The sequence below is a fragment of the Nyctibius grandis genome, chromosome 3 (assembly GCF_013368605.1).
Source record: "Nyctibius grandis isolate bNycGra1 chromosome 3, bNycGra1.pri, whole genome shotgun sequence".
In the NCBI taxonomy this organism is placed as follows: Eukaryota; Metazoa; Chordata; class Aves; order Nyctibiiformes; family Nyctibiidae; genus Nyctibius; species Nyctibius grandis.
The window spans coordinates 93,493,721-93,505,922 of NC_090660.1; the positions used below are offsets into that span (position 1 = coordinate 93,493,721).

The 12,202-nt window shown below is 38.6% G+C and overlaps 1 protein-coding gene across 1 annotated transcript in view; it reads left to right on the forward strand.

Annotated features, from left to right (window-relative positions):
* ANGPT1 (angiopoietin 1) overlaps positions 1 to 12,202 on the forward strand; it is a 198,477-nt gene that overhangs the window by 138,285 nt on the left and 47,990 nt on the right. The window contains exon 6 of the mRNA XM_068396654.1: positions 1,238 to 1,339. Coding sequence (XP_068252755.1) covers positions 1,238 to 1,339 — 102 coding nt within the window. The remainder of the gene's footprint in view (positions 1 to 1,237; positions 1,340 to 12,202) is intronic.

A 12,202-nucleotide genomic window follows, 5' to 3' on the forward strand; every position in this document is an offset into this window, starting at 1 on the left:
GCCAATGCTGAATGGATTGACTCTTGTTGATGTGAATGCCAAAAGTTAAACTGATGGATGACACCTCTTCAACTCTCTTACATATTGACATCTTATTTAAAAAGAGGGATATAACTATTCAAGAGCACAGACAAATGAAATTTAAGATAGCTGCAGTGCCAGTACGGCACGGATGACTACATGGTAATGAAACTCAGGAAAATTTGCTTGAGTGAGTAGCACCGAGAAACTTAGCCTGGTCTTAAAATCAAGCGTCATACAAAAATATGAAATTAATACTATCACTTGCCACGTACCAAGAAAAGTGAATGGATAAGCAATATTTGCATTTTTTCATAATTTACCTTCTATATTTTTGAAAGGATAATGTAAGAAGAGTGAAAAATGAATGAAAATTAAATATCCATTTTGGTTATTATATGGATTATTTAATATTGTTAACAGATTTCAGTTGATGCAGTATTCTAACATCAAGTTTCAGCAAAACTGTAAAATTGTTAAATTATCCTTAATATACAGAATCTCAATATCTAAGTTAGAATTTTATTAGTGCAATTATGGTAGGGTATGATCTTACATATTCAGTATAGGTCTTAACTTCTGAGCTTGTCGCACAGACCTCTGTTCTTGAGCCTGTTCCTGTCTATGTCTTCTGTCAACCGTAAGGCAGCTTAGACTGAGATCAGCTGTTTCTGTTTTGGGACGCTGCCTGGCACTCTGTACTGTAGGTAACATTACAATGCAAAGCAAAACAGAATAATCTCACCTGTGCCACATTTTGGACTACTTGAATGGGTATTTTCTGTAAGAATTCCTGAAGATTTTTTCTTAGACAGAATGACACTCTGCTAAAAGCTATAGAAAACATTATTATCACTGAAAAAAATACTTATTTGTTAAGAGGAAGGAAGTTATTTCAGGGGCACTGTAGAGAAAATAGAAAAGGAGCATGGAGGGAATGTGAAGAGGAAAGCTGAGGATGCATAGGGGGATGATGGGCAGATGTTCTTGGGTAATGTGCTGAAAGAACAGGAAACGTTAGTGGGAGAATTACACTGAACATAAGGAGAGCTCCGGTTATAATCAAGCGATTGAGGATACCATTGAGGGCATAGGGCATGAAGCCATAGGAAAACAGGCTTCCTTAGTTCCGTTATTCACAAATAGTTTTTCCCCTAAGATGACAGGATTCCAATGCAAGTTTGTTTTATTGCCTTTTTTTTTTATTACTGATTAGGTCTTTTGCAATATGGAAATTGCTGGAGGAGGATGGATGGTTATACAGCACCGAGAAGATGGGAGTCTGGATTTTCAAAAAAGCTGGAAAGAATACAAAATGGTAAGGTGAAAAATGTGTAATAGCTGTACAGTTCATAGAAGTGTTTGTTAGATTTCAAATAGTACTTCCTATTATCTTAAGCAGACAGTTCTCCCTATAGTGATGTGGTGTGGTCCTGCAGCTTTTTATGAGCTACCTTTTGTTATGTCTGTTACTTTAAAAATTCATAATATTCGTTTTACTCAATTAGTTGAACATTATTTTCCTTGACTTAGGGTTTCTTTCAGATCAGTTACTGAGATTAAAATGAGGTCAGGCCCAGGTGTACGCACTAACGAATGTTGCTGTCTGTCCCTCTGAAGTTTTGACTTGCTGTGATGTTAAGGGGTAATAGGCATGTAATGGTGTTCCTAATGCATGGATGTTTTCAGCTGAGGGGAACTCCTTCAGAACTTGGAGCATCTCAGACAGACGTGAAAATTTTTACTGGGGTTTATCCCAAGTCATACAACACCTCTGCCAATCAAGTCAATGTACTGGAAATGTTGATACTTCAAATAGGATTAAAAGAAAATAAATAACTTACCAAATTACAGATGACATGACTTCAGCACGCTATGTTTCCTTTGCCAACTCAAAAAAATTTTACTCTAATCTAAATAACTTCTGTGGTTTTTAATTCGCTGCCTGATCAAACTTTCTGATGGAGCTCCTTTCTCTGAGTCCCTGAGGACTGGCTTGGATTTCAATGACATTCCCAGTGAAGTTTTCAGAACTGCGCTATCAGCCTGGAAAAGCAAAATCTGTTTTCCAACGGTTTTCAAAAAGCACTATATTAAGAGAACATTTAAAATGTTTAAAAATAAAAGCAAGGTCAGTTCAGTAAAAAGGTATATGGGAAAAAGTTCTGCTACAGAACTTACATTTCAGAAATAAATGTAGTATCAGGTTATTGAACCAAAATGTAATTTTCGATTTTATGGATGCTTTCTTTTTAATATTTTTATATTACTTGAAAATATAAATTATATGAGTAAAAACTAACCATTTGGGTCAGACCTCTGTTACTATGGATAACCAGAGGATGTAATCTGTTTCACAATATATGTGAAGTAAAAATAATATTAAAATGACAAATAAGTATTTTTGAATAGATTTGCAAAATTGGAAATGTGTTTTTAAAATTCATAAAGTTTTACATTAGCAGGAAACTTAAAAACTGTTTTGCTCTATTTTGATTGATTCAAATAAAATAGAAAACATCCATTTATTTTGGGGGAACCAAAAGTTGAAGATTCTACCATTTCTACTTATGAGGAAATTAGAATTTTTGAGATTTAATCAGTTTTTCTCTCCTGTGCTTTTTCTTAGGCCATTTAATAAAAACAGCCCTTCTTTTAAAAGTTTTCCCATGTGGCCTTTTTTCATATATATCACTTCACTTAGTCAAACATTTTCCTCAAATTATCCTGAGACTGTTCAGGATTAGATTATGTTGGTTTTGTGTAGTTCAAGCAGTCTGAATTAATTTCGCTTCTCTTTAGGAATGCCATAGTCTTCTAAGAGATCATTTACTTCTACCAAATAAAAAGGATCTGTTTTAGACTTTTACTGATAGCTATCCTATAAGTAAGTGATGAGAAAAGATGGGATTTAGGCTTGTCTCTGCTTCTGTGAACCATTTCACCAAAGTAACTACCTTAGGCACCCTTTTGTGATTATCTTATATCACCAAATGTTGGATGATAGAGGCTAGTGGGTGCTCTGTGGATTACTGGAATACGTGACAGAGTCTGAGCTTCAAGGCAAGGATACCACTAACTTAATTCCCTCATTGTTCAAAGAAGGTGTGCAGTGTCGATTGGATCACACCCCCTCTCCTTCCTGACACATCTACCTGGTGTTTCTTCCAATGGAAACCAGGTAGTGTGGTGGGGGACAAAATGGTACTTGGTTTTACTTGGAGTGGTTGAACTTAATATGTGTTCTCTCAGCCCATAGTTCAGATACAGCTTTCTGGATTTGCTAAGACATCCTTGTGCTTGCATCTTACTAGGGCCACAAATCTACCAGAAATAAACAATATTCTGTTGGAATAAGTGATGGAACAAATCATCCTGAGTGCCATTACAGGGCATATGCAGGACAATCGGGGCATCGGGGCCAGCCAACATGGATTCATGAAAGGCAGGTCCTGCTCGACCAGCCTGGTCTCCTTCTATGACAAAGTGACCCGCTTAGTAGATGAGGGCAGGGCTGTGGATGTAGTCTATCTAGACTTCAGTAAGACATTTGACACTGTCTCCCACAGCATCCTCCTAGACAAACTGTCTGCCCGGGGCTTGGAAGGGTGGAGTCTTCAATGGGTTAAAAACTGGCTGGATGGCCGAGCCCAGAGAGTGGTGGTGAATGGGGCAAAGTCCAACTGGTGGCCGGTCACTAGCAGTGTTCCCCAGGGCTCAGTTCTGGGGCCAATATCTGCTGTTCAATATCTTTATAGATGATCTAGACATAGGGATTGAGTGCACCTTCAGTAGATTTGCAGATGACACCAAGCTGGGTGGGAGTGTTGATCTGCTGGAGGGTAGGAAGGCCCTACAGAGGGATCTGGACAGGTTAGATAGATGGGCCAAGACCAACCGCATGAGGTTCAACAAGAACAAGTGCCGGGTCTTACACTTGGGCCACAACAACCTCATGCAGCGCTACAGGCTGGGGGAAGAGTGGTTAGAAAGCGGCCCAGTGGAAAGAGACCTGGGGGTGCTGATCGACAGCCGGCTAAACATGAGCCAGCAGTGTGCCCAGGTGGCCAAGAAGGCCAATGGCATCCTGGCCTCTATTAGGAATAGTGTAGCCAGCCGGTCTAGGGAAGTGATTGTCCCTCTGTACTCGGCACTGGTGAGGCCGCATCTTGAGTACTGTGTTCAGTTCTGGGCCCCACACTTCAAGAAAGATGTTGAGGTGTTGGAGCGAGTCCAGAGGAGGGCGACCAAACTAGTGAAGGGTCTGGAGGGTCTGACCTATGAGGAACAGCTGAGGGAGCTGGTGTTGTTTAGCCTGGAGAAGAGGAGGCTCCGAGGTGACCTTATTGCAGTCTACAACTACCTGAAGGGAGGTTGTAGTGAAGTGGGAGTTGGCCTCTTCTCCCAGGCAACCAGTGATAGGACAAGAGGACATAGCCTCAGGCTTCACCAGGGGAGGTTCAGGTTGGACATTAGGAAGCATTTCTTCTCAGAAACGGTCATTAGACATTGGAATGGGCTGCCCAGGGAGGTGGTGGAGTCACCATCTCTGGATGTGTTTAAGAAAAGACTGGACATGGCACTTAGTGCCATGGTCTAGTTGACGTGGTGGTGTCAGGGCAATGGTTGGGCTCGATGATCCCTGAGGTCTCTTCCAACCCGACTGATTCTGTGATTCTGCGATTCTGTGTAATATCATAATAATATAGTAACAGTAATAATAAGTCTCTGGGTCTTGTTTTAGTTTCTGTGAATTTAGTTCTTATTGGAAAAGAACCTGGAAAACTGTTGAAGTTATTCAGTTACAAGCAAGTACTGACTGCCAGCTTCTGAGGGAACAGGGACTCAGGCCACCAACCAGTGGTACTGCTAGTGCTCTCACAAGTTATTGGCTGTTACAGTTTTAGCAGGCCATTGCACATTTTCTCTGACTCTAAGCTGAGATTCTTACATCAGGTAGCTTGGAAAGGGTGCACATGGAGTATCCTCTGCAAAGGTCAGTGACAGCACTGATGGGTTACAGGAGGTACCTGGCACCAACGCACCCTGCAGATAAACTTGGAAGCAATCATTGTGTTTGATTCAGTTCATGCAGGTATCTTCAGCTTACATGGAAGTACTTCAACTCCTGTTCTATATATTTTCCAGACACTAACACAGGAAACAGGTTAAGAGAGAAATAAATTAGCCATAAACCTTTTGAAAGTAAGAAATATACAACTTCATCCATACATAAATTGCCACAAAATCAGTGATATTACAGTAATAGTGGTACTAACTTTTCTCCTTGTTCTTTTGGTTCCATTTCCATTGGCATCCAGTCTCCACTGTGGAAAATAAAGTTACACTTTCTTTGTTATCTAAAACAATAGGTAATGAATACAAAACCTTTTACACAGATTTACTGTCATGCAAGACTGGATATGCTGTCTTCTTCCTTAGTGACACATATGCTTACCAGTATCGTTCTGTTTTATTATTAGTCTTATGCCATGCAGTGTAATTTGTGCCTTTGCTTCTAAGAACTAATTTCCGACTATGAAATCTCTTGAGCCATTTCAGTTTCGTACATTCAATACTAATTGGAAGAAATTCAGAGGAAACCCTGAGAGTTCATCCTCCCATCCTTTTCTTATCAGAATCTACTACATTTGTTCTTTCTCATTTTGCAATGGATTTTCCATTATACTATTTGTTGCTTATCAGAAAATCAGGAGTGGAGCAACAAGTAATTTCTTTAACAGCAGCAACTAAGATCACTCTGAAGCATGTTTCAACCATTTTTCATATTTCCTTGCCTGAGGAGGGAATGTAAAACACTATTAGAGTTTTGATCTGTAAAAGGAGAATATAATTTATAAAACCATTGCTTACCATCTGCAAACCTGAGCCAGTTTTAGAAGGGAGTTTTCCACAAGTTTACTTTCTAAGACAACGTTTATGGAATTTATTAGGCAGTCATTAACAATAATCAAATCCAAACAAATTATTAGCTCATGTGCTAACTCTGCTATCAAGACTTCTTGCTCAAATTCCATCTTTTCAGTTCTTGGATGAATGCACCTTTCCCAGTCACTGTCTCCGTTTTTGCCAAATTAGGTGATGGAGTATTGGATTCCCTCTTCTCTAGTCTGTTACCATGTCTAGTTTAATAATTCCCATGAATTTCGCAGTTGTTCCACACTCAATAGCCCAACATTCACTGTCAGTTTTCTAGGGGAGCTTATTGGGGGTTACGAGTCTATTGGGGGCTCCCTCAGACCTTTAAAATTATTTTCTTACTTTCTGTCATTGGAGAAAGACTATCAATAGGTATTTCAAATTACGTGCCTTGGCCAGCCCACAACAATACTTTTCCTAGCCATTTTTTTTTCCTGCGTGTCAGTATTTAGTTGAACTGCATGCCTTTATTGCTGCAGTAATGCTATTTTCCTTTCTCTGATGAAAGAAAGCGATCACTTTTTTAATCATTCATAATGTCATGAGCTAGATTAGGATCACTTGTATGTATTAGACTCACAGCTGAATTTTTAAGCTTTATGGCAACCACCTCCTATCTTCCTGACCAGCAGCTGGTTTTTTTTTTTTTTTGGTTCTTTGAGGCAAGAATGAAGTTCATTGGTAAATTCCACACCCCCTTAATCTCGTCTTCCTGCTTAACATCTAAGAGTCCAACACTAGTTCGGTGCTTAAAACAAGTCTGCTGCCAACTTATCTCAGAAGTCATCACTAGCATTTGTGTGTGACTGAAAAGCACCTCTACAAAACCACTTCCATTTCTGTTAGGGTTTCTTTTTTTTCTTTTCTCCTTAAAGCTGTTGGGTGAAGTTGATGGCTAACTCCATAGTGCCAATACGGTATGATGCCAGAGCAGGATAATTTATTCTCTTCCGTGGCTTAAATTCTGCAGCACACTGAGAGTTGGACCACAGAGATGGTTACCAGAACTTTCTCAGGACATATTTCTGGATGCAGTTCTAGTGGGCATTTACATTACATCGTCTGGAATAATCTGACTTTCCTCTGAGCCTCAGTAAATTATAACTGGTATAACAAGTCTGGTGATTCACTACTTCCCTAAAAGACAGCTGACCGTCTCTTCAGACTGTAAGTCTTTGATTTCCTTCTAGGTATGATGTTTTTTACCATCTTTGATACACTTCCTACAATTGACCTCTACGAGTAAACTCTAGTTTGGACTTAGGTCTCACCCATTTCCTGGAAGACGTTCTAGTTTGTGACAATCAGGTTGCTGGTCACCTCATGTTTTCACCTCACCACTCCTTGCAAGTCCTACAGACTGCAAGTTTTGTATTTGTGTGTCTAGATCTACCTGAATTATTCATAACAAGACCTACCATTCCAACAAAGATTTTATTTCTTAATACCATCTTTTGGTTCATTCTGAAAACTTCCAGATATTACTTACATTTAATTTTTGTTTGCAAAGTGTCCAGCTCCTGTTTTAGAATGTGGTCTCCTAATTCCTTTTATGGTCTCCATCTGTTTTAAGTCTTATTTGGATTTCTCTTGTGAAAGTTTCTGTTCCAGTTTTCAGTTTTGTTATCATTCTTTCTGTCCACCTTTCCTGTTTCTAAACTCTGATATTTTTTTTGTTCCATATTGCTTCAGTAGCAATACTAACTTGCACTTTTTTCTTTTTCAAAATAGGTCATCACCACAATTAACATTGTGTTTGACCTGAGCAAAGAGGCAAAAACTCAAGCTGTTGTACTGTTCCCTTTTGGAACATTAATTGATGATAGATATTTCTCTGGTGTAGTTTTGTCTATTTACAAAGATTGTGCAGATTCTTTTTTCTCCCCAAACACTTGAAGAATCAAACAACTACAGACAGAACTCCAGTCACTTCCAGTCACATTAGACTATTATGTTCATCACTTTCTTTTTCAAGTGAGAGGCTGACTGCATAAAAAGCAATGCACAAGGCATGGTTTTAAATTGTTTGTGCAAGCTTCATGATTCTTGTTCCACTATTGTATTGGAAAACAACTTCAGATGTGTTTTTTTTTTAAAAAAAAAATACATAAAACATATGGCCTGGCTGAGGGGAATGTTCTTGACAGAAAAAATAAATTTGCTCATAATTTGAATGCTCATTTTGTGGAAAAAATATCTTTCATAATTCTCAGTTTTGTTAAATCTAACTATTCTGAATTAATTTTAAATGTTTTTCTGGATTATAAGTATTTAAGCTATGTTATGCACTGATATGGCCGCAAAATCTTCACATTTCTTGCATTCACAGTAGTCTGATATTGATACATTTGCTGTATACTTGTGTTCTTTAAAAGAGAACTCAAATACTATCAAAGAGCTATGAAGATAGTAACTGCTCTTTCTGTGACTATTACAAATTAAATGAGTCTGTCAAAACCTTATTGTTCATGCTAAATTTTTCCCTTTAGACTAAAGAAAAGAGATTTCTGGGAACTAAAAAATATATTCCACTGCAAGCATATGACACAGCTCCATGGGTTCACAGGATGACAAGTACTGAAATGGCTGTTGAAACTAACTTCACCTAACTGCTGTTAAGGAGATTTAGAAAGAAGCTGATGTTGTTCACAGGAATTAAGACATTCATTGGCTTTTCAGATAATTATTTGTAATTTTGGCAGGAATTTAAAATTAGGAAGCCTTTATCGTCTTGTGGAAAATGCACATACACATACTAGCTAGAGATTCCTAGCTACCAACAGTCCTGTGATTTTATGACAGTAATCCTGCATTGATTTTGGCTTGAGCTATATTCAAGTCATCTATTTTTTGGTCACAAACAGTAACTGAAGGAAATATAAGCAAAGCAACAAAATATTACACTTAATGTACATATGGTCAGATACCTAAACCTTAGAAGTATGATTATTGATTGATCTCATATGGACATAAATTTTCATCTTCACTGTTATGAAGTATGAACCAAATTATTTGGTTATGAAGTATCATCCCAAGGGCAAAGATATACAGCTTCTCCTGATAACTAGCTAATTGGATTTTATAAGAAAAACCTATGTCACCCTTCTAACGAGAGTTTTTGTGTTTCCCTGTTTCGCAGAGGAGGGATCCAGTGGATGGGGATCCTGCTCCTATTTGACTCACTTCCTTCTTTCTCAACTCCTATGCCATACCTGCACTAGCATATTGATCAGGGCCATGGCCTGTGTGAACACAGTCTTGTGACACAAGATCCTCATCACTTAATTTTAGTGGAGCTTTGGTTGTCTGACTCAAATAACATTCCACAAATAATGTCCAAGCAGTTAGGGGTAATGGACCATTCTCAAATGGCAGTTTGCACAGGGCTGCCTTGTTTTCAGAACAGAGAAGCTTTTACTGTTAGCACATGGGTTATTCTGGTTTGCTTTCTTCTGCTTAGCAGAGCAGTAGGGGCTGTTCAGAACACTCTTCACAGCTTCTCCTTCCCCATGTGGCTTAGTGAAACTGTTCTGAGGGAAAGAATTGTTGGTTCAAAGAATATGCGGTGGCATTTTGAAGATAACCTGGGAATAATAGGAATAGGAATGGGATACAGAAAGTTTTGTAGAAGGAGGAAAGCCTTCATAACACTCTCTCTACTACATCCATCCATTCAGCTAGTTGACTAGCGGGACTTATATCCCACAATTCCTTCTCCAGAAACAGCTTCATGTTCTGTCCCTGCCAGTAACGTGAAGAATTTTATAAAGTGCCTTGCAATATCAGCATTGTCCTTCCTGCAGAAATGAAGGATTTGAGGACAGGATGGGCCTGAAAGGCAAGAATTAGGGAAGACATGTCCTTAGGAAAGACAGAAGCCATGTTGCTTCTGTACTGTAAACAAACAAGACTGGTTGGGAGTGGTGGTGGTGGTGGTGTTGAATTATTATGTTGCATGAATAAGCTTATGAGAGTGAGTTATGAGTACAAGGGGATAAAAAAGGCACACTTCAGACAGGAATAATTTTGTAACATAGTCACAAATACATTTCTTATGATAGTGTGCTTCAAAGTTGTGAGTTATAAGTTGCTTACATCTGAAAAAAATCATTTATGTCAAGGGACTGGGATAGATGATATGGAAGTCATTTGTTTCTTTCAAATGTTTACCAAGTAATTTGGATATAAGGAAATGATTTTTAGTGACTGGAATGTGTATTAAGATATTGTGTGAGTAATGCCTTTCACGGAGACCCACCCTTCTATGATAAAAAATGACATGTCACTCTAGTTTAATAAAAAGTCACTTCTGACTGCAACTGTTACTCAGATAATTGTCACTTTCATCAGTGTTATAAAAAGAGGCAGCATGTTCTCTGCTTCTCCTGAGGTCTAAATCCAGCATGTCCAGTGGAGACAGACATGATACCAAAGTGGTGAGAGACCCTATTCAGTTTTATGAAAACTTGCTCATGAAACTATTCTGTTCCTGACCAAGGCTTAATCTGCAGTGTGCATTTCAACAGTATGATCTAAGGCGGCAAGAATGAAACAATATTTGTTTTAAGGGCTTTGGATCACTAGATTGGGCACCAAAGAAGGCACTACCACACAAGGAAGCATCTTCTTTATTTTGGGGAATTTTTTTGGTTGTAAAATTAAACAGAGTTTTGTGTTGGAACACAGTTGTGTTTTAAATGTGTTATACGCAGCACAATCTTCCCTATGCAAATGGTACTGGATAACATCAGTTTCAAGTGTTGTGTTGACACATGGCTATATACTTGTGCCTACTCTGCCACCAGTGCCTCAGTTTAACACCATTAATGTATACTGCTAAGACTTGTGTACTCTTCCAAAGGCTGTTAATATAACCATGTAAGGTATTCCTTACAGGTAAAACTTAATACTTTTTATGTAGTATCACGATTCGTCTTAATTATGCCAACAGCCTGTAGCAGAGCACCATGAGAAAGATTAATATTATCAAAGAAACTTTCTAACCAAAAGATGGAAATTCTATTTTACAAGAGCCAGATGAGATTTTGAGAGGTTATTTTTAAAATTAGTAGTTTGAACATTCAGTAGAATTGTAGCAGAGGTCATCCCAAATGATAGTTGTATGCTCTCATCAGAGAACAACTTCCTCTTCAGGGAGGAATATTTCCTGCCTGATCTGTTCCATTTGGGATTCACCGGAGCAGCCCTTCACTTTGGGGCTCATGTGTCAAATTAGCACTATAAATTTTTGTCTTTGGTGTCAGTCATCATCTATTCCTGTTCAGCTATTTAGTGTAGAAGCTGGGCCCAAGCAAGAGAGAAAAGAGCAACCCATAAGTCTGATGCTTGGGGTATTTAGACAGATTATGGGGCTGAGATTCAAATCACTGCTCAAACTCACATACGGAGGGTTTGAACGTTGGTCTTTCCTGTAGTATCTATGCTCCTAGTCATGTGCGTCTTTGCTATTTGGGATTAATTGATGTCTTTTAAAAAGTGAATTAAGTCCTACCTCCAAAGGTTCTTTCTTTTCGCCTGAATTGAAACAAAAGTACATTTTTTTAGATTTTTTTTTTAATTTTTAGCCCTAAACCATACAATTTATTTCTTTGCAAAGATCAAACCAGAAAGTTCTTTTAAGGTCCCAAGTCATCTTTCTCAGAATACAAAAACTGAGTTTTCTTTTCTTTAAAACACACCCATACCTATGCACTTACTAGGAGCCACACTATGTGTCTGTATATTAATCATAGAATCATAGAATTGTTTGGGTTGGAAGAGACCTTAAAGATCATCTAGTTCCAACCCCCCTGCCACAGGCAGGTCCCAGTTCCCACTTCCCACTTCCCAGGGTCCACTTCTCCTAGAGTGAAGAAGGTGGTTTGGGAGAGAGGCTTTCAACGTAATTTGTCTCAGCAGGCAATACTGGTTTTGGTTAAACAGTAAGGTAGGTAGATTGAAATCCAGGCTTGAGGAAGATGCACTGGCTGTTGTATATGGTTCACTGTAGGAAACTGAGCTGTTTGGGGCCCATTGCCTAGCCAGAGGTAACATTTGTGTAAGGTTTGCACCTCAAACCTGGATTGTGTCACTGTGATTCTTACTCATCAGGAAGTCTGCTACTACTGATGCTGTGCATGTTTGAGAAGTAAAAAGGAAAAAGTGAACCTAACTTCTGTCCACCTAATAATATATTTGGTCTAGAATGAAGTGCAACAGCCTGAATTGTTGCAGGATACGA